A 23723-nucleotide genomic window follows, 5' to 3' on the forward strand; every position below is an offset into this window, starting at 1 on the left:
AGCTTTCGTTTCTAGTCACAAAGGCCCACTGGGCCAATGGCAACCTTCTAGAAGTGTTACCAAGTTGGAGAATTCCAGAAAGTATTTTGATTATCCTGCTGCTTTATTTTGATAAATATTGTTGCTTTTTTGGTCCTGGGAGAAGCCATTTTTATGATGAACACCAAAAGCCTAGGAATGATGTTTCAAGATTTGTGGAAGGAAAGCGTCCCATGTGTCCACACAGACACACAAGCCCAGTCACATGTACTACTCTTCTTGTAAACACGTGATATTTGAAGAAATATTGCAGTAATTAGAAAGGGGACTAACTGAGTGGCAGACCCTTTTGAATCTGATACAGTCTGTCTTCTCTGTCAATTCTCAAGAGGAAGTTGGTGACAGTGACCCCACATTTGCTGAATGGTGTTTCCTTTCTGTCATTCTTCATTCTTTTTGTTGTCCCCACTAGTGATTTTAGGGTTATCCTTTTATTATAGCACTCCCTCCCTCTTCCCCTATTCTCTCAATAAGGAATGGCCTATTTTATTTGAAAATTGTGAGTAATGTGTTTCTTTAGAGCACTATGCCACAGTTCTTGGCAGGAACGTATGTCTCGATTTATCAAAGGATGAGATAGGACCCCCACAAAAGTTAGCCTTTCTCCTTTGTTCACTAATTCATTCAGCACTTTTGGGGATCCTTTGTATGCCATGCATTGCTCTAGGCACTAGAGACTTAATGATTAAGAAAAACAGAACTTCTGATCTCCTGGAGCTCTTATTCTTGGTGACAGAGACTCTCATTTCTCCTGCCTCTTTTGGTTTTGTGCATTGAAATTCAAGATGATAGGAGGGAGGCAGAGCTGGTAGGAGTGAAGCATTTTATTACACACGATTGCTGATAAAGCTTCTTCCTCTGAATCACACATGAACTGGGCATTACTTGACTTCACAGACATTATTGATTTCCTACCCCAATACAAAAGTCTAAGATTCCGATGAGCCAGTGGTCTTGTGTTAACTTACCCATTCACCCTAAAAAGGCCAGGACTTCTTCACAAGTAGGTTTGGTTGCTGGCAGCCATTAAAATATAATCATGGGAGATATAAGAATGATATGGAATACATATGGGTAAGGTTGCGGGGCAGGAAAAGAGAGGGAGTGGCATGGCTGCCTGAATTAATAAAGAAGTGCAGTGGACTTTTATTACCAGTGAAATCATGAGTTAAAATCTAGATGGTCTCATTCATCCTTTGAATGGAACCCTGGCCCAACTCAGAGTAGCATTAAATGTCCGATGATCTAGAAATGTTTCATGAAAACATGTATATATGTAGTCGCTCATTCCTGGTGAGAAATCTTAGCCCCATAGGCAATGACTTGCACATATAGGCATTCAGAAAATATTTGAAAACTGTGGGGAAAAAATATAAAGCTTCTATTGATTTTAATTTCTCCTTTACACATTCATCAATAGTAGAGTAATAATATGTATAACTGTAATTGCAATGCTTTACTGATTGCTCACTTTGCCCCAGGTTTGTTTGTTCTATCATTTATCTGTCTATCAATCATAGCAATAAGCAAGGTAGGTCTCCCTTGTGTAGATACAGAAATGAAACCACAGAGATCAAATAACTTTTCTAAGGTCACACAGACGACAAGCCAACCAACTGGAATTTGAACCCAGGTCTGTATGATACCAAAGCTCATACTCTTTCCCTTATAGCAGGCTGCCTTCCAACTTATTCATCTAATTGCCAGAACATTGGACTAGAAGGTTTATAAGAGCCTGCCTACTCTAACATGAGATGACTCCATAATTGTCTTCATGATCACCATCCAATGGCACTTGTCTTCTTGAGTCTCAGTTTTCTGATCTGTCAAATGGCCAGATGCTTTCTAGAGCTATCTGGTTCTAACTTCTAGGATTGATGAAAGGCAGAGTTAAGGACTTGATGGCTGGGAGAGACTCAAGAAATAAGTCCAAAACTCATGGAGAAATGGTGTCCAATATACAAAACAGACTTATTTCCAGAGATCATTCACAGGTAACTTAAGCTCCGCTGAGCAGTATGTTATACACTAGGAACTTCATCCACTTCCTCTAATTTGAAGTAGAGTCAGCTTAAGAGGGGCTAACCAATTGCTAGGATCCAGAATGCTTGGAAGACAGAATAGAAATCAACAGAGAGTAAGTTAGGGCCACAGTAAGAGGATCGCAGTTGCCCCTTTGTTCTCTACTCTTAATAACAATAAACTCAACTCTGGCACTTTATAACTTACATGGTGTTTTATGCATGCATTAGCTCATTTAACCTTTTGGGCAATCTGACAAACTATACGGCATTTTTATTACCGTTTTACAACCAAGTAAACCAAGGCTTGGTGATGTTTGCTAACTGATGTTAAAAAAACCCAGATTTGCACCAAGGTCCTTTGATGCCAAACTCCATTCCTTTGCCACTTTACGTGTCTAAATGGCACTTTGTTCTGGAAGAAAAAAGTAGGCTATTTATGTAACAATGAATAAACGTGCCATTTCTGAAATATTCAGGAGGAACCCCATAATTGCTGTCATTGCTCTGGCATTAGTATATGCTTTTGATCTCTATCTGTGGGCTGGCTTTAGATAGCTTAATATTATAGCATAGCATGGCATAGCGTGGCATAGGACAACACAAATAGTCCAGTGAATAGAACTTGTGAATAGACAGATCCGCATTTGAAACCAGGCTCTACAATTTACTAGCTGTGTGATCTTGGGTAAGTCACCTGCCCTCTTTAAGTCTCACTATACTGAGGCTATTAACAGCATGTACCCTATAAGGTTGCTTTGAAAAATAAATGAAATAACACATATGCAGTGCTTAGCCTAGGGCTTGTTAACTAGAAAGTCTTTAACTATGGTAGTGGTTAACTTCAATACTATTTCATCAACAGAAACGTGCAGTTTAACAGAAAACATCTTCTGCCCATAGAGAAAATACCAGAAAAGTCCCACAGGCCCAGATTCCTACAGGAAAAGAAATGCAAAGAAAAAGGAGGCAGAGAATATTAAATTTCTTCTGCCCTAGACATAGGAGTCATTTGTTATCATGAAGAGCCTTGTGCCAGCTCCACCACCCTGCTAGAAAGGTCACAATGCATCTATCAGGCATCGGGAAGGCTGCAGGGGAAAGGTGTTTACTGACAGCTTCGATAAATGTCGTGGCTCTGGGTATCGGTCCACACAGAGGTTTCCTGTCCTGTTTCAACCATCAGCATCCAGCTCAGCACCAAGGAGAGGTCATAAGCTAATAATATCCTCTAAATGTAATTTAAAATCAGAGTTAGTAAAAATAGACAGTCTGAGAGACGATCTACTAGCCTAATGATATCTGTGGATGGGAGACAATAAGAAAAGATACTTGAGAAGCCTAGATTTGTCATATCACGTATACAATTGATGTGCCAAACTGCACTGTGCCTACAGAAGGGATGCCTTCGGAGGCTGAGAAGTGATTGCATTGGGAATGGACATGCCTTCAGCAGTGATTATTGCTTATGAAAACACACCCCTGACTGGAATTACATGAGGCATTCTCATATGTTAATGGAGGAAAGTATGCTGGCAAAATCTTTTAGGAAAAGGAATATATATATATGTATATATATACACACACATTGCATATACACATTATGTATACATGTATTTACGTGTATAGTTATGTCCACATACATGCATGTACATACATACATAAGATCTATGACCACAAAAATACATAGTTGTATACACATATACACATGTATACAACTACATATGTGTGTATATTATATGTAGTTGTATACACATATATACACACATCCAACTATGTGTGTGTATTATATGGTCATACATAATCTTATATGCTGAATGTAGGAATTCCATTTCTGGGTAACTAAGTTAAGGAAATAATTCAAAACTCAGAAAAAGTGTTATGTACAAAGCACAGTCATTATTCTTTTGGATGTTCAAATTGCCCTATTTGCTCCACTGAGATGTCCCAGACTCATTTTGGATTTTATCTGCCATAGACCTGGAGTCAGCCATTTCCCCAAAGATCCCTGTGTTTTGTTTCTTTGGTTGGTTGGTTTTTAGTAGGAGCTGATGTGTAGAAACCAGGATCTAGGTGCTAGGAGTCATCTTTGCTACTGGGTGATTTTACTTCTAGATTCTTCAGTGGATAGAGCTTACAACATATTTATTAAAAATCCATTAATCCATAGTGATAACAGTAACAACAAAAGCAAGGGAAAATCATTAGAGATGACTCTTATACCAACTCTGAATTCTAAAATTTGGTTATTAAGCGATATAATTATGTATTTATCCTGTCTTTTTTGGGAGTAGGGGAGGAGGGTGACTGATTTATTTCCAATTGATGAGGGAAAGCTCTTTTTAACAGATAAATGCCAACCAATAAACACATTTTTTCAAATGATAGTAGATGGGTAAATAGATCGATAGATAGCTTAGACAGACAGATGTAAGGAAGGGTGAGAAAAATTATTTTATAAAACCAAAGAAATAATTAAGATCACCAGTAGTTATTAAAGCCTTTGGGTAGAGCAGAACAGGAATTCCCCACAGCACCATGTTACCCATCAGTTGTCTGCTAACTGCAGAGGGGAAAATGTGCCTTTACAGCGAAGAGATCTTGTATTTACCAACAGAGTCAAGTGAGCAAACACAGCATCACTAATATGAGACCATCTGATAGCATGTGCCTCCTGGCATGATCCACTATGGAGTAAACAGCATCACCTATTAAACAACTTGATAAATGCTGTCATATCTGACTTACACTTCACAGGAAATACAGAGGATAGAGAATAAGATAAGCAATATGATGAGAAAACAACCAGATAAAGAAAGCCTAGTCTCATTAAACAGTCAACATGAGGGGAAAATGTCAAAAGATTGTTTTAAAATAGACCAAAGAGATATAATAATGAAAAGCAATACATACACCATGATTGAGTCTTGTTTTGAAAATGATACAGCTATATAAGACATTTTGGGGGCAATAGGGTATTCTTTTTCTAGATGGAGACATGAATATGGTGTGGATATCAGATTACATTAGGGAATCATTATTTACTTATATGTGGTGTGGTTATGTAGGAGAGTGTCTATATTCCTGAGAGATGCATGCTGAAGTATTTAGGGGTAGAGTGTCAGAATGTCTGCAGCTTAAATTGTTCAGTCAAAAAATAGGCATATATACGTACACACAAATACTCAAACATACTTCATATATCGATGGAGTATACGCAAATATATTGACAAATATGGCAAAATATCAGCAAGTGTTGAATCTTGGTGGTAGATCTATGGCTGATCATTGTTCCATTTCAACTTTTCTGTGTGCTCACATTTTTTAAATGAATAAATGTTGAGGACAAACACAATGATTAAACTGGCATTTTTATTTTGAGAATATAGAGTTAATAATATTGCTAGTATAAATGCAGAGGAATGCTCATAAGAAAACTGAGTGGAACAAAATGAAGAAGGCACTATTTTAAGTATGGAATGATTATGCATAGAGAAAATATTAGGAATAACCAAACCGTTAGCAAGAGTTTTCTTTAGATGGTATACATATGTGTGCTATTTTTTCTACCTTTTGTGCTTTTCAGATTTCCTATACATGCACATTATACACCCTATCTTAAAAAGAATCTTTATATAAAAATATCTCCCTCCTCTGCTCCTATCTGATCTTGCTAAATATTATTTAAATGATCTATCTACCACCCTCCCCAGCTAAGTTGTGAACTTCAAGATGCTAGGAATTTATCTCATTCACTGTTGAATCTTTAGAACATAACATCTAAGTATGTCGCCATCACAGATGCTGACAGCTGTTTTTCACACCAAACTGGAAGCATAGAAATCTCCCTTTGAGTTTTAGTTGTTGATGTACCGGGGATGCGATTTACCTTGGCTGTCTGTCGATTTGTGGGATTAACTTGTAAAAGACATTTTTTGATCTTTGTCTATTAAAAGACTGATTTCTTTAAAGGTTGCTTTGAGTAGGATGACTTGGGATAAGGCATATAAAATGCATAGTGCAATGTGCTTCACGAAGAACATGGTCATAGATATTCCCTTTCTTTCTCCCAAGGGTCCCCATTCCTCAGCAATGCCGTGGAGCTGTTTTTCACTTACTCTGAGGACAGCCACATTCCACATTCCACACTAGAAGTTGTGTGGTCTAAATGTCTAAATGATGCTGCTGGGGGGCACTGATAAGCAGCTTTAAAAATAAAGCTGGCAGGTGTCCATGGCCATAAACAAACCCTCTCTTGCTTGCCAGGAACTAAAACCAGACAGCAATGTTCGGATACTGGCTTCAAAGAACGGGAGGAGAGGGCACACAGAGTTGGAATTAGAGAATGTCTAGGCTGGGCATGCATGTTGGAGGCACCCAGTCTAACTTAGTGATTTTACACACATGGAACAGAAGTGCCCCCCAGGAATGGCAGGAGTTTTCCATTACACCATTTACTCTGGGCCACCTAACTTGCTACTCCATTAGGAGAAAGTTGTTTTCTTAATATGGTTATTGATTACTTAAGAGTGTCAGAGGCATTTGAACCAAAGCAACTCCATCTTGAATAGGAGCTGGGTACGATGGAGCTGAGACCTACTAGGCTGCACTCCTGATGGTTAAGGCATTCTAAGTCACAGGATGAGACTGAAGGTCAGCACAAGATACAGGTCACGAAGACCTTGCTGATAAAACAGGTTGCAGTAAAGAAGCCGGCCAAAACCCATCAAAATCAATGATCAGAGGACAAGAGTGACCTCTGGTCATCGTCACTGCTACACTCCCACCAGCGAGCACCATGATAGCTTACAAATGCCATGGTAATGTCAGGAAGTTACCCTATATGGTCTAAAAAGGGAAGGCATGAATCCACCCGTTTAGCATATCATCAAGAAATAACGGTAAAAATGGGCAACTAGCAGTCCTCAGGGCTGCTCTGTCTATGGAGGTAGCCATTCTTTTATTCCTTTACTTTCTTAATCAACTTGCTTTCTCTTTACAGATGTGCCCTGAATTCCTTCTTGCCCAAGATCCAGGAGCCCTCTCTTGGGGTCTGGACTGGGACCCCTTTCCCGTAACAAGAAGACAGGGGTAGCTGGAATACATCCCTTCTGCAGGCCAAAGCAGGGCTTTCAGGACCAGGTTCCATGCTGCTCCTAGCCTTGGCTAGGCTCTGACCGTGGGCCACTGGTATGCGTGAAAATGAAGTCAATTCTTATTTTCCCTTTAGGAGGTGTAAGGGCAAATAAAAATAAAAAATGAGAGGCTTAGTTCTCCCTGTTGAAAATCGGAAGAGATTTCCTTCCCCCTTTTCTCTTAAAGCATTTACTTCAGAGAAATTGTAAGTACTTTCTCTTTTCTTTGAAATGCATATAAATTGTTTTGAAAGCTGATAGGCCTTTTGCCTTTAACACCCAGGAACGTCTTTTTCAAGGATCTGAGAACCATTTCCTTGAAATGTAAACATCAGGAGAATAGCACCCTATACCCCAGTTTCTCTGGGAGGGTAGGCGGCTAACTTTGGTGAGCACTTTGCTCCACGTTGCAAAACTACCTCCTGTCATAAAGATTTGAGAAGATTGATTAAATGACACTGCTGGGGGGGCACTGATAACAGATTTAAAAATAAATGTTTTTTAAAAATCTCTAGCAGGTGGCATAAAGATTTGAGAAGTTTGTTTTTCCTTTGGGTAAAACTAATCAAGTAACAGAAATGGTCACCTCAATGACCATGTGAATCTAGAACAATGTGTGACAAATGGGGCTGTGAAGTCCTCTTATTTGAGAACTAGTTATCATTTCTCCTGAAAATATGTGTGTAATGGGTGATTGCTGCTCATAAAAGGATGAAATTTCTGTCTCTGCAATCTCTCAACAGGTTGCTTTTAATGACTACTCAATGATAAAACTTTATTAGCTTTTGAGTTGGGATACTTTGTTTTAAATTGTATTTCCCCCGAAAATATCCCTTCAGACTTCACCTCTATGGTGAAGATTGCTGGTGACCCCAGGACAGGTTGGACGTCCCTTCTGTTTCTATGACCCTCTGCCAGAAAAGGAAGTATGGCACAGTGGTTAGGACTCAAGAGTGTAGGAGTGAACTGCTTGTGTTTGAATCTCATCCTCCCTGAGTAGCTGTGTGACATGAGGCAAGTTACTTAAGCTCTTTGTGCCTCAGCTTCCTTATCTATAAAACTGGGATTGATTAAATATGTTTTCAGGGGGTTTTAGCAGATAAATGAATTAATATACATTCAGTGTTTCGTGCTGTGGAAATCAACAAAGATCACCAAGATAAGAACAAACAGAGGCTATTTATTTAGAGCTACTGTCACTTAGGTTTGTCAGAGACACAAAAATAGGGAGAGAGGAAGATTTATCACAAGAAAAGGGAAGTCATTGGATGTGTTCTGACTGAAAGGTGCTCGTATGGGGAAACGGGAAGCAGGCTAAGCAGGGGGCTGTCATACGTGGTTAGTTAGGGGAACATATTTGGAAGGAGGGGCACCAATTAGGGAAGCTTGCAGTCATTGCCCAAGCTCTGACGGTTTGGGGCTCGTTGCTGCAGAGGTTGTAGCTTTATTGTCACGTGTGGTCTGACCACTGCTGTTTGTATGTTCAGTCTTTCAGAACAGGTTCTGGTAGTCAGTTCCTATTGGTAACACTTGTTACTACGACAGTCAGACAAGAGAAGCAACCGGCAACTGTTCTGTCTTCTCCTCAAGACAGCAGCTCCTTGGGGGCAAGAGCTGCATCCTATTCATCTCTCTATTCAGGATATCCTACCAAAGCCCTGCTCAGAGGAGGCTCTCTGTAACTGTTGAAAAATGAACTACTGAAGGAGCAACATGATCATCTAGACTCAGGGGAAAACTACATTGATAGAAATGAAGAGCATTTAATTAGAAGCCCCTATCCTTAGTATAGAAGGTGATACAGGAGTTAAGAAGAAATCACTTAGGCAGGTAGTAAGGGTATGGGAGTCCTCGGTAAGGCCTTTCTCTTTAACAAAGAGCAGCCTGTAAAGTCAAACTGCAGGCAGAGACAAGCGAGCTGGGAGCCTGCACAGTGAATGCTGGCAGGGACTAGGGACTAGGGACTAGACATGTTCAAGATGGTGGTCTCATCTTCCCTTCCCTCAGCCACGTGTACAGTAAAGAACAGAAAAGATGGTGCCAATCAACTGGAAAGCCTATTTGCATAATAAGATTAGGGTGGGGCAACCAGCCTTTCCTGGGCCCTATGTAAACGTCATACGTGATTGAACCAATGTGTGAGCCCTATATAAATCAGACACCACCTTCTCCAGCCTGCCTATAAAATCTGCTGCAGTCGGCCACCTCCCCACCTTTTTGGACGCGTCTCTCTCTCTCAGAGCTCCTCTCCTTTCTTCAGTCTATTAAACTTTCCACTCCTTAACCCATCCACACGTGTCCATATCCTGAATTTTTTCTCAGCATGAGACAACGAACCCCCAGGCAATGTAGCCATTTCAAATCTTTAATTCATTATCATGGCCAATTCATCAGGAGAATCATTTATAAAGTAGTTAAGAGTATGTTGCTAGAGGTTCCATTCCTTCCCCGCCGCCCCGCCCCCCCTTTCTTTTTCTTTTCTTTCCTTTTTTTTCTATAGAGACAGGGACTCCCTATGTTGCCCAGGCTGGAATGCAAAGTCATAGCTCACTGCAACCTTGAACTCCTGGGCTCAAGGGATCCTATTTCTTCAGCCTCCTAAGTAGCTGGGACTATAGGTAGGTACCACCATTCCTGGCAAATTTTAAAAATTTTTTGTAGAGATAGGGTCTCACTGTGTTACCCAGGCTGGGCTCAAGATGTCCTCCTACTCCAAAGTGCTGGGATTACAGGTATGAGCTACCACACCCAGCCCCTTCTTTTTTCTTACATTTACCAAAAGTGTAACCCCTAAGGATTAGATGTTAACATTGACTAAGATATTTAGGTATTTTGAGTTTGAGGCATTCCCTCATCTTGGGGCCCAGAAGGAAGTGGGAGCAGGGACTGGTCAAAACAGTTGACTGCTGAGTAAATTTTCGCTCAAGCGAAAATCTGATATTTATTGAATACTTAGTATGTTCCAGGCACACAGATTCTATTTCATTTCAGGGTTATGACAGCTCATGAGGTACATACTTTTTAATTTTCTCAATCTTTACAGCTAAGAAAGCTGAGGTTCATGGTAGAGTTCAGACAGCTGGTAAATAATGGAGCCAGGCTTTGGACCCAAGATGGTTTTTCTTATTTCTTAAAGGATGGAATCCAGGAGTCAGTGTTTATTATTATTACAGACAAGGTCTCACTCTGTTGCCCAGGGTAGACTTGAGCTCCTGGGCTCCAGGGATCCTCCTGCCTCAGCATCCCAAGTAGCTGAGACTATAAGTGTGTGCCACTGTGCTTGGCCCCAGTTAGCCTTGAATCCATTGCTTATCTGCTGACCTGGCACCGTTCTAGGGTGGAATCCACCCCTTTCATTATTACTGATCGCAATCCCTAGGACAATCCAGAAAGCTTTTGAAACTTTTAACACAGACATGCATTTTTTGATGCACATAAGTCCTCTGTGGGATCTTAAATTATAAAATGTGCATGTCCTCATAAAAGAGGCTTCTCTTTTATGATAGGACTGTAAGAGGTGATCTGGCCTTAGTGGTTCTGTTAGGTTTTCCCTCACGAGACAAAGAGGGATCTTCAAATAGAGGGATCTTCAAATGGACCCTCTGAAGCACAAAAGCAGAAAAACTCTGCATTGAGTCAATCAAACCAGACAGTAAATTTCCCACATAAATGCCTCACTTAAGTGAGAACATTACAGTCATCACAAAACTATTCAACAAATGAATTTAAATCACTGTAATAACCTGCCATACCTAGGCTCTGGCAAGGACAGCATGGACAGAAGGTGAAAAATCATGGAAATTGCCACTACTCTGATACCTAGCAGGTGGGGCTCAGATCATAAGCTCAAATGCTTCTACGGATCTTAATACAGTCTAGGAAAATAGACTGCCAAAGCCCAAAGGCTCATCCATTCGCCACTGTGTAATATTCTATCTAAATCTTTTGATCCCCTTGCCATTAAAATCTACCTGTCTTCTGTCATTTCTTTATTTCTCTCTGGCTTCTAAACCAACACTCAGATAATCATATAAATCAATGTGTACTAATGTGTTCATTTTCAAAGAACATTTACTGAGCACTTCTTATGTGCTCAGTACACTAAGTAAACAGAAGAAAACCTTATAATCTCTTTATAGTAGGGTCAATTAATTATTCTTGAATTAATTGATTCATTCAATACATATTTGAGTATTATGTGCTACGTACATTAGACACTGAACATTAAGAAAGGGAACGGAAAGCAAAAACATACTTTTTGGACTCAAATTGCTGACAGAAGAACCATAAAGTCCACGGACAAGTTTAAATAGTGTGTCAAGAGATACATGTAGGGAAGTAGAAGGCAAGCCCACCCAGGCTGAGGATACCCAGGAAGGCATCTCAGAGGGACAACTGCTAAAAAGAATCTCCAAATAGTTAAGGACTAGGAGTTTTCTCAGAGGAAGGAGCTAAGGCAATCCAGGCAGAAGAACCAGTCCACAGAGCAGACAAGCAAGAGTCCGGGAAGGGTTTGAGATAGTTGAGAGGGGAGCAATGAGAGATGAAACTGGCGGGGCTTCTAGAGAGTCTACACTAACCTGCTTCTCATTCACTGGACAATCCACATTCATCTACTTCTGTCTTCACCATTCCACTAACATTGCTTTTAAAAAACGGAGATATAATTCACATATCATAATGTTGTGCGATCTCAGCTCACTGAAAGCTCTGCTTCCCAGGTTCACACCATTCTCCTGCCTCAGCCTCCTGAGTAGCGCCCGCCACCATGCCCGGCTAATTTTTTGTATTTTTAGTAGAGACAGGGTTTCACCAAGTTCACTCTTTTAAATTATACAACAATTACATAGATTTTAATATGTTCACAAAATTGTACTGCCATCACCACTATTTGATTTCAGAACTTTTTTTTTAATCACCCCAAAAAGAAACTCCATACCAGTTGCTCCCCATTCCCCTTCTACCCCGCCCCAGCCCCTGGCAACTGCTCATCTATTTTCTATGGATTTGCCTATTCTGAGCATTTCACATAAATGAAATCAGACCAGTATGTAGTCTTTCAAGACAGGCTTCTTTCACTTAGTATAACATTTGCAAGGTTCATCCATGTTGGTGCACATATCAGTACTTCATTCCTTTTCATGACTGAATAATATTCCATTGTATGGATATGCCACATTTTAAACATTGACTCATCAGCTGATGGACATTTGAGTGTTTCTGCTTTGGGGCTATTATGAATAATGCTGTGGACATTCACAATGCTGCTTTTTTAAAGGTCACCGGGAACCTCCATGCCATTAAGTCCAATGGGCACATCTTTGTGGCTTCTTATTTAAACTTTCAGGAGCATTTGACACAGCAACCAAGTGCCCTTCTCCAAAGAGCCTCCTCTCTGAGTTCCTATTTCAGCATATTTTAAATCTTTCCTACATCTCTGCCTAGTCCTCTCTCTCCAAGTTTGACCCTCTTCTGACCATTGTCCACACAGCATTAAGGGGATGTGTTTCCTAGGTGAGGCAGATCCCCTCCCTGCTGGAAACCATGCAGTGGCTTTCCTTTGAGAATGAAGTCCAAGCTTTTCACCATAGCCTCAAGGCCTATGTGATCAGGCTCTGGTGTCCTCTCCATTTTACCAGCACTGCCCTCATGCCTCACACGCCAGTTATGGGAGGTTTTTATTCACTGGGATTTTAGTTTGTCCAAAGCACTGAACTCATTCCCACCTCAGGCCGTTCACCTGTGGAATTTACTCTGTGGGAAATGCTCTTCCTCCCGTGGCTCACTACATTTCATTCATCAAGTTTCAACCTAGTTTCACAGGCACAGAAAGGCCTTCCCCTGCCACCATAGTGAATGGAAATCCCTGCATTGGATAAGCTTTGATTTGGTGCTTTGTCTCCTGCCCAGCCCTTGTTCTAAGTCATTCTTTCTTGGAGTATGTGTGAGTAGCTCTCTGTCGGTCTGTATGTCTGAACTTGACTTTAGACTGTACGCTCTGTGATAACAGAGACCTTGTCTGTATTACTCATGTCTTATTCTCAGGGCCTATCATTTGATAGAAGCTCAGTAAATACTTGTTGGATGAAATGAAGAAATAAGTAAATGACATGGAAAATGAAGAGTAATTAGGATTAAATGAAATAACAGGAGTCTGTACATATTTCTCAAAATCTAAAGGAATATAAAATATAATAGATGACTGCTATTATATGATCATGCATCTAAATTTACTGCTTATTAATGTAGAGAGATTAGAATAATGTCAAAGGATAACAGTTTGGACTTCTGGGCCTGGCAATCCCCATTTTCCAACCTTGTACTGTGTTCAGGAATTTTGATCAGAGGGTTGTTAGCCTTCTACCGGGAGCCCCTTCATGCCTCCATACTGTACTCATCATGGTTCTTTCACTTGGAGTAGACATCTGCTCTTTTTCATCTATAAAATGCCTTTTCACTGTCCTTTGTCCTGTTTGAACCCTCAACTCCATCAGGACAATTGCATCCCTCCCACCTCTCCATTCCTTCCCTGCATTTCACACCTCGGTTATTCCACGCATGATTGGATGTTGACCTGTTTGTCCCTCTCACTGGACTCTGAGCTGGCTGAGAGCAGAGGCCATGACTCATTCATTTCTGGTTTCATTCATGCATCCAACAAATATTGATTGCCCAGAACCAAGCCCAGAGGCTGGCATGTAGTAACCGCTCATTAAGTACTTGAGAGTGAATGAAACCGGCTGGGCCTCTCCAGCAACCTCACCAATCAAGGGGATCCAATTAAGAATGTATAGAAGAGACAAATTCTCAGAAAATATAATAAAACTAGACACCATGAGGTCAGACCAGCAGCTGCCATTTACCCAGTGAGGTACAAGGGGAATCCCTGCCTCACACCCACTAGACCCTCAGAGACAGAAAGAGAAATAGGTCTCTATCCAGACGTGCTACCAGAAAAATCCTGTCCTAGGTGTGCTTTTGCCACAAGGCACTAGAAGCAGGGGGCAGAATGCACTCATCCCAAGGGGAGGCTAGCAGAAAAAAGACCCTGCTATCAGTCTCAGTACCTTTTTCCAACCTCACTAAGTCATCCCTCCTGCCTTACAGAAGATCAGTGAGGGAGTTGAAAGAATAGGAAGAAGAAACTGTCTTCCCAATATTTGTGGAAGGTCAAAAATTCCTCCAAACACATGCCACACAGTCTGACATGCATTTGCAGGAAGTGGGCAATTCAGGAAAAGGGATACATGGCTCCTCCTGCCGTCACCTTCTTTGAAAAGGATGGATCACTTTTTAAATCATGTCTTACATTTGAGGATAAAGGCATAAGGTAATTGCATTGAAATTGTATATTACTCAGGACTTCATGCATAATCTCAAGAAATGTTGAAAAAAAATTAATGCCAGGGGCATAAGTTCAGGCCAAAAGGATAGAAAATCACCTCAACATAGATCGCTAAGTCTTCATGCATTTATAAAGCTTTAAAAATTCTTGCTTCTTAGCAGAACCTCTGTATGAAGGGTTAATGTCATTTCAAGGCATTTTACTTGAAGTTCACAAAATGACTCATTGAAACAGCATGATGCCCCCAACTTCCCCCATCTCCTCCACCTCCTATAGCTGTCACTTACTGTGAGTTCTTTGCTCTTAGAAAAAGGCCACCAGCCACGCACACGTTTTTGCTGGAATATAGAGATCTTGGTATCCTCACTTGCATTTTCAAACTTGGCGAGATCACAGGCTTTGGCAGACTTAGCTGCTCGAGGGAAACTGTTGAGGTTCATTTCCAGGGTGCCTGTGGAGAGATGACCCTTACAGTTAGGGAAGCATTTTCTAAAAGTAACAGAAGAGCTTCTCAATCACCATCCTCATTCATTCATTCACCCTTCACTTCCTAGTCATTCAATCAGTACCACATTGGATCACAACTATGTGCTAGGTATTGGGAGTACAAATAGGATTGAGACACATTTGGTGTCATCAAAAGATTAATCACGTGGTAGCAGGTAGAAGACAAGGGAAGAGCTTGTTTTAACTCTTAAGTTAACAATACTTAACTTGCAAGCCTCAGTTGCAGGTAGCATCACTGCTGAGCACCTCCTCTGCTCCCTGAGCCTGGATTATTGGCTTTAACCTTCCCCTGCTTTAGCACTGACAGCCCCATGAGAGCCTCCTAACCCCACTTCACCTCCCTCTTGGTGTCCACTAAACTCTTCCAGGTCAGAGACTAGTCTTATTTTCTTTGTATCTACTCTGCAGGACAGGAAGTGAACCTTAGTGGGTTCCCAACACTGTTTTTCCAATGAGTGAACACAAGGCAGAGTAAGAGATTGCCATGAGTTCTATATCTCTTTAACCATTTTTTCCTATTATAAATTAACATTTGTTAAACATGGAAAATTCAGAGCATATATACATGGGCAAAAACATGAGAATGGAAAAATTTTTCATAATTTCATCCCTAAAAAGTTGACCACTGCTCTGTGTATTGGTGCTTAGCCTTCTATGACTATCCCTTTCTCCTATACATATAAATGTAGTTTACAGAAATGAGATTTTTCTTTTTTCACTTAATGCATCCTGTACAACTGTCCAATTCATTAGATATTCCCATATTTTTAACGTTTGCAGGACTATCACTTGAGTGTGTAAGCCAAAAATAAAATTTTAAGCTCCCCAACCATCTGAATGGACTCCTCCTCTCCGCCAAAGGCATTCTAAAATTAACCTGGAAAGCTAGTTCTAGGCCATCGATGGGAAGGGGGAGTCAGACATGCCTCATTACTGTTAACATCAACAAAGACCTTAAGGCTCATAGAACAGACTCTTCAAGTCTGATAATCTATCTTCTCTAAAGCCTGCTACCTTGAGCCTTCATATGCATGAAAAAACCTTGGTCTTCACAACTCCTTATCATAACCTAGACATTCCTTTCTCTTGATTCCAGGTTTTTAGACAATAACCGATTTCCAATTGGAAAACCTTTGAATCTGCCTACGATCTGGAAGCCCCCACTTCCACTTGTCCCGCCTTTCCAGACCAAACCAACATACATCTTATGTATACTGATGTCTTATATCTCCCTAAAATGTATAAAACCAAGGTGAGGCCTGACTACTTTGGACACATGTCATCAAGACCTCCTGAGGCTATATCACAGGCCTGTCCTTATTCTTGGCAAAATAAACTTCTAAATTGATTGAGACTTGTCTCAGGTACATTTTGGCTTACAAGTGCTTACTATATGTGAGGCACTACGGCGTGCTCTTTGTGTTACCACATTTACAGCTCTGCCCCTCTCTGAAATATGTAATATTACTACCCTCATTTTACAACTGAGGCACAGAGCAGACCAGTAATTAGCTCAAAGTTTAATGACTTTTTAGTGGTAGAGCAAAGATCAACTTAAGTCTTTTGGAATATGTAGTGGTCCATCATGTGGATGCACCATCACTCATTTAACTAATCCCTATTAATGGCTATTTGGAATGTTTCCAAGTTTTTGCTCTCGTAGATAGTGCTGAAATTATTAGCTTTGTAACTAAATCAGACCAAGCTCTCCAAAAGCTGAGACTAATATGTGCTTGATGAAGTCACTGGCTTACCCAGGAAGTCATCTGAGGACAGCCTTTCAAAATCCCAAACCTGCAGCACCAACACAGCGGGAGTCTTACACTCCATCTTCTCTAGAGAGAAGATGTTCTCCCTCTTGGTAATGACCATTTGCTTCTCAGCCGGGAGATACTGAAACGGAAACAGGAAGCGCCAGTTGAAGTTGCCCTCTCCAGTCAGGGAGTTGTAATGCACGTCTGTCTCCTGCTTGTCATCCTCCAAACCCTTTAACCACCTGAGAAAAGATTACAAAGAATTCAAATACTTAGAGTACGTTCTCCAGGCATCAGGATAATCGTAAGTGATTTAGCTCATTTCAGTGTGGTCACAGATCATAGTTTAAAAATCATTATGATTAGATTCAGTTGGAAGTTTGCATTTTAACTTGATAGAGTAAAATAGGGGTCAGAGGGTCTGTCACAACAGAAAAATGGCTCATGCCAAGGCAGGCTGGGGAAGGGTCTTCAATTGCTTGCGTAGATCTGAAGCCCCATACAATCAAGATGGAAAATTCAAGAAATATGAAGTGAAAGTGTAATCTGAATCTCTGTCACCCTGGGAGCCCTCTTTGTAAGGGATGCCACCTCTATACTTGAGTGTTAAAACAAGATTACCCACTATACTGAGGACTCTGAAATTGGGCTGGTATAGACTTGTGTTGTCAGACCTGTGCCATCAGACTGTAATTGGTCCCCCCCTCCCTGGTTCTAGGCCTAGAAAGCCCAACAGGCCTGGATTGGTGTGGCATGGAGGGTGGGAGGGCTGCCTGCACCCATCTGGATTCCAACTCTGACCGTACCACTTACTGTGCAGCCATAGATAAGTTATCTAACCTCCCTGTGTCTTTGTTTCATCTGTACATGGAAGCAATTATAGCACCTAGTTTATAGGGTTGTTCTGAAAAATCACATGAGATGATGCCTAAATGTGCCTTGGACATTCCAAATTATCTATCATATTCTGTCTTCTTAGTATTATCTGGCCTTCCTCCTCCATCCCCAGCATAATATAAGTTACAATTAGTACATTTATCCCTACTACTTTGTCCATGATGAATTAATTGAGAAAATAAGTACTTTTTATTCAAACTAGTTGATAATTTCAAACTGTGTGCTTTCTGAAAGCAGACATCCTTCCTTCCCAGGGCAGGGAAGAGGGGAGTGAAGGCCTTTCTCTTCACGGAGGAGTGTCACCACTCATGTGTGGGCCCAATTATGTAGCTGAAGATGGTGTTCACTCAACCAATACATTTGTGGTGTCTGTTCTGAGGCAATGAGAGAGCTTGACACCAGGGGAGTGTTAGGGAGCACACAGAGATGGTCCTTGCTTCATGGAGCTATAGTCATAGGGGAAAGGGGAGAGAGGGATATGAATGAGTGGCAGAAGTCACTAGAGAGAGATGTGCAAAGGCCCCGTGGAAGAAGAAGTAGGGATGCAGCCTTAGGTCTTTCTTCTTAGTTCTTCTTGCAGAGAGCAAGAGGGAGTGTGCTATGAAATGAGGCTGGAGAGAGAGGCAGGGGCTAGCTATATGGGATATTTTAGGATGTATTAAGGATTTGAATCTCTGTTCAGAGAAAATGAGGTGTCATTGAAGGGTTTTAAGTACAGGACTGACATGATCAGATTGTGTTTTGAAAAGATAGCTCATGTTTAAATATAGAGAACAAATTATTGGAGGGCAAGAATGAATATGGAGAGGCCAATTTGATGGTAGCATTGCCGTGGTCCCACCTGGCAAGAGATGATGGAGGAAAAGACAATGGTGGGATGAGGCTAAGATGGAGAGGATGAACAGTGCCGATGGCCACTTGGGAGGTGAAATGGACAGGCTCTGACAATACATTAGGAATGGGGAAGTCAGTGAGGAAAGGGTCTGTAGGTTTGGGGTTCTCAACCTAATGGATGATGGTGCCAGTCACTAAGATAAGGAACCATAGAGAAGAAAGTGTTATAAGATCATTTTGGTTTTAGACTTGTTCAGTTTGAGGTGCTGCTTTTGAGGAATCTACATAGACACATTGGGAACAGGAGTTGCCAACAATGGAAATTAAAAGGTGACAACTAAAGCCATTGGTTATTTGAACCACTTGATTCAAGCGAAGTGTTAGTTGAAAATGGCAGAGAGATAAAAGAGTGGGAGATGCGAAGTTGACCCAGGACAATGCTACGAGCTGTTTAACTGCTAGACGGCAGAAAATGAGCTTTCGAAGGACACAGACAAGAAGTAATCAAGGGGATAAGAGAAAAAACAGACACGTGTTGCTACAGAAGTTAAGGCAAGAAGGTGTTTCAAAAAGAAGAGGTGCTTAGGTGTGACAAATGCTCCTCAGACAAAGGCAATAAGATAAGGACTAATTTTTAAAAACACAAGACAATTAGATTTTGCAAAATGGAGAGCACTGTCACTTTAGCGAGACCTGCTTTGGTGGAATATTGGGAAGAAAGCCAGACTGGAGTTGGCTGAGAAGTGAGTGGGAGGGAAGGAGACACAGAGTGAACAGACATCTCCTTCACACATTTTCCAGAAGGCCAGCTTCTGGAAGTCTCAACCTGAACTCTCCCAGAATCCTTCCGTATTTCAAGCCATGGTAAAATAGCAATTTCAGAGGATCTTAAAATCTTATTTTGGGTCATGCTCCTTCTATTACTCCTGCTTTGTAAAAGTTTAACTCATTCTAATTTTTTATTAAGAAAAAAATGGGAACTTTGAACCACTGATGTGGTATGACTGCAAATCATTGATAACGTACATTCTGGAGGCAGAATACTTCCTGTTTGGGGAAGGCAAAGAGGTATTAGCATAAGGCAGAGGTAGGTTTTAGTTAAGGTACAGATTTAAATCACCTTTTTTCTGATGCCATACCACCTCATCCCCCCTTCCCTGACAAGTGGTCAAAAGGAAGCAGAGCCAAGATGTAAAAGAGATATAAAATGCTTCCCTGGGTCTTAGGCTGTATCTTTTTTTAATCAATACCACTAGCAAACAGGAAGGTCCAAATTTTAGCTCTCACATTCGCTTTACAATCTGCTCGACATATTAATCTTTCATTAACAGCACCACATCACTCTGCTTCCTTCTGTTTAAAGGTAGATATATGACAAATGTTACTGAACAAGTTTAGATATCCAGCGTTTAACTGAAGGATGTATATGTAATAAGTTTTCCTCATAAAATATTTTTTTTCTGAATTGCAAGTATTTTATTCATAATTTCAAAAATAGTTAGTGCTTTTATTCACCTGGAATTTAGTTTTGAACAGAGCATAGGATAATGGAACAATTTTACGTTATTTTAGCATACAATTTTATAATTTTTTTTGGATTTCTTTATTTTTATTTTTATTTTTTATTTTTCTATTTTTTATTATACTTTAAGTTCTAAGGAACATGTGCACAACGTGCAGGTTTGTTACATATGTATACCTGTGTCATGTTGGTGTGCTGCACCCAATTTTATATATATATATATTTTTAATTATTATACTTTAAGTTCTAGGGTACATGTGCATAACGTGCAGGTTTGTTACATATGTATACTTGTGCCATGTTGGTGTGCTGCACCCATCAACTCGTCAGCACCCATCAATTCGTCATTTATATCAGGTATAACTCCCAATGCAATCCCTCCCCCCTCCCCATGATAGGCCCCGGTGCGTGATGTTCCCCTTCCCAAGTCCAAGTGATGTCATTGTTCAGTTCCCACCTATGAGTGAGAACATGTGGTGTTTGGTTTTCTGTTCTTGTGATAGTTTGCTAAGAATGATGGTTTCCAGCTGCATCCATGTCCCTACAAAGGATGCAAACTCATCCTTTTTTATGGCTGCATAGTATTCCATGGTGTATATGTGCCACATTTTCTTAATCCAGTCTGTCACAGATGGACATTTGGGTTGATTCCAAGTCTTTGCTATTGTGAATAGTGCCGCAATAAACATACGTGTGCATGTGTCTTTATAGCAGCATGATTTACAATCCTTTGGGTATATACCCAGTAGTGGGATGGCTGGGTCATATGGTACATCTAGTTCTAGATCCTTGAGGAATTGCCATACTCTTTTCCACAATGGTTGAACTAGTTTACAATCCCACCAACAGTGTAAAAGTGTTCCTATTTCTCCACATCCTCTCCAGCACCTGTTGTTTCCTGACTTTTGAATGATTGCCATTCTAACTGGTGTGAGATGGTATCTCATTGTGGTTTTGATTTGCATTTCTCTGATGGCGAGTGATGATGAGCATTTTTTCATGTGTCTGTTGGCTGTATGAATGCCTTCTTTTGAGAAATGTCTGTTCATATCCTTTGCCCACTTTTTGATGGGGTTGTTTGTTTTTTTCTTGTAAATTTGTTTGAGTTCTTTGTAGGTTCTGGATATTAGCCCTCTGTCAGATGAGTAGATTGCAAAAATTTTCTCCCATTCTGTAGGTTGCCTGTTCACTCTGATGATAGTTTCTTTTGCTGTGCAGAAGCTCTTTAGTTTAATTAGATCCCATTTGTCAATTTTGGCTTTTGTTGCCATTGCTTTTGGTGTTTTAGACATGAAGTCCTTGCCAATGCCTATGTCCTGAATGGCACTACCTAGGTTTTCTTCTAGGGTTTTTATGGTATTAGGTCTAACATTTAAGTCTCTAATCCATCTTGAATTAATTTTCGTATAAGGAGTAAGGAAAGGATCCAGTTTCAGCTTTCTACTTATGGCTAGCCAATTTTCCCAGCACCATTTATTAAATAGGGAATCCTTTCCCCATTTCTTGTTTCTCTCAGGTTTGTCAAAGATCAGATGGCTGCAGGTGTGTGGTATTATTTCTGAGGACTCTGTTCTGTTCCATTGGTCTATATCTCTGTTTTGGTACCAGTACCATGATGTTTTGGTTACTGTAGCCTTGTAGTATAGTTTGAAGTCAGGTAGCATGATGCCTCCAGCTTTGTCCTTTTGACTTAGGATTGTCTTGGCAATGCGGGCTCTTTTTTGGTTCCATATGAACTTTAAAGCAGTTTTTTCCAATTCTGTGAAGAAACTCATTGGTAGCTTGATGGGGATGGCATTGAATCTATAAATAACCTTGGGCAGTATGGCCATTTTCACGATATTGATTCTTCCTATCCATGAGCATGGTATGCTCTTCCATTTGTTAGTGTCCTCTTTGATTTCACTGAGCAGTGGTTTGTAGTTCTCCTTGAAGAGGTCCTTTACATCCCTTGTAAGTTGGATTCCTAGGTATTTTATTCTCTTTGAAGCAATTGTGAATGGAAGTTCATTCCTGATTTGGCTCTCTGCTTGTCTGTTCCTGGTGGATAAGAATGCTTGTGATTTTTGCACATTAATTTTGTATCCTGAGACTTTGCTGAAGTTGCTTATCAGCTTAAGGAGATTTTGGGCTGAGACAATGGGGTTTTCTAAATATACAATCATGTCATCTGCAAACAGGGACAATTTGACTTCTTCTTTTCCTAACTGAATACCCTTTATTTCTTTCTCTTGCCTGATTGCCCTAGCCAGAACTTCCAACACTATGTTGAATAGGAGTGGTGAGATAGGGCATCCCTGTCTTGTGCCAGATTTCAAAGGGAATTTTTCCAGTTTTTGCCCATTCAGTATGATATTGGCTGTGGGTTTGTCATAAATAGCTATTATTTTGAGGTACGTTCCATCAATACCGAATTTATTGAGAGTTTTTAGCATGAAGGGCTGTTGACTTTTGTCAAAAGCCTTTTCTGCATCTATTGAGATAATCATGTGGTTCTTGTCTTTGGTTCTGTTTATATGCTGGATTACATTTATTGATTTGCGAATGTTGAACCAGCCTTGCATCCCAGGGATGAAGCCCACTTGATCATGGTGGATAAGCTTTTTGATGTGCTGCTGAATCCGGTTTGCCAGTATTTTATTGAGGATTTTTGCATCGATGTTCATCAGGGATATTGGTCTAAAACTCTCTTTTTTTGTTGTGTCTCTGCCAGGCTTTGGTATCAGGATGATGTTGGCCTCATAAAATGAGTTAGGGAGGATTCCCTCTTTTTCAATTGATTGGAATAGTTTCAGAAGGAATGGTACCAGCTCCTCCTTGTACATCTGGTAGAATTCAGCTGTGAATCCATCTGGTCCTGGACTTTTTTTGGTTGGTAGGCTATTAATTATTGCCTCAATTTCAGAGCCTGCTATTGGTCTATTTAGGGATTCAACTTATTCCTGGTTTAGTCTTGGGAGAGTGTAAGTGTCCAGGAATTTATCCATTTCTTCTAGATTTTCTAGTTGATTTGCGTAGAGGTGTTTATAGTATTCTCTGATGGTAGTTTGTATTTCTGTGGGGTCAGTGGTGATATCCCCTTTATCATTTTTTATTCCATCTATTTGATTCTTCTGTCTTTTCTTCTTTATTAGTCTTGCTAGCGGTCTGTCAATTTTGTTGATCTTTTCAAAAAACCAACTCCTGGATTCACTGATTTTTTGGAGGGTTTTTTGTGTCTCTATCTCCTTCAGTTCTGCTCTGATCTTAGTTATTTCTTGCCTTCTGCTAGCTTTTGAATGTGTTTGCTCTTGCTTCTCTAGTTCTTTTAATTGTGATGTTAGAGTGTCAATTTTAGATCTTTCCAGCTTTCTCTTGTGGGCATTTAGTGCTATAAATTTCCCTCTACACACTGCTTTAAATGTGTCCCAGAGATTCTGGTATGTTGTATCTTTGTTCTCTTTGGTTTCAAAGAACATCTTTATTTCTGCCTTCATTTCGTTATGTACCCAGTAGTCATTCAGGAACAGGTTGTTCAGTTTCCATGTAGTTGAGCGGTTTTGATTGAGTTTCTTAGTCCTGAGTTCTAGTTTGATTGCACTGTGGTCTGAGAGACAGTTTGTTATAATTTCTGTTCTTGTACATTTGCTGAGGAGTGCTTTACTTCCAATTATATGGTCAATTTTGGAA

At 40.4% G+C, this 23723-nt stretch overlaps 1 protein-coding gene across 1 annotated transcript in view; it reads right to left on the reverse strand.

Annotated features, from left to right (window-relative positions):
• The window catches only part of FER1L6 (fer-1 like family member 6), a 175218-nt gene that overhangs the window by 970 nt on the left and 150525 nt on the right, over positions 1–23723 (reverse strand). The window contains 2 exon segments of the mRNA XM_030937899.1: positions 14828–14991; positions 16802–17043. Coding sequence (XP_030793759.1) covers positions 14828–14991; positions 16802–17043 — 406 coding nt within the window.

Source organism: Rhinopithecus roxellana, chromosome 9 (assembly GCF_007565055.1).
Source record: "Rhinopithecus roxellana isolate Shanxi Qingling chromosome 9, ASM756505v1, whole genome shotgun sequence".
In the NCBI taxonomy this organism is placed as follows: Eukaryota; Metazoa; Chordata; class Mammalia; order Primates; family Cercopithecidae; genus Rhinopithecus; species Rhinopithecus roxellana.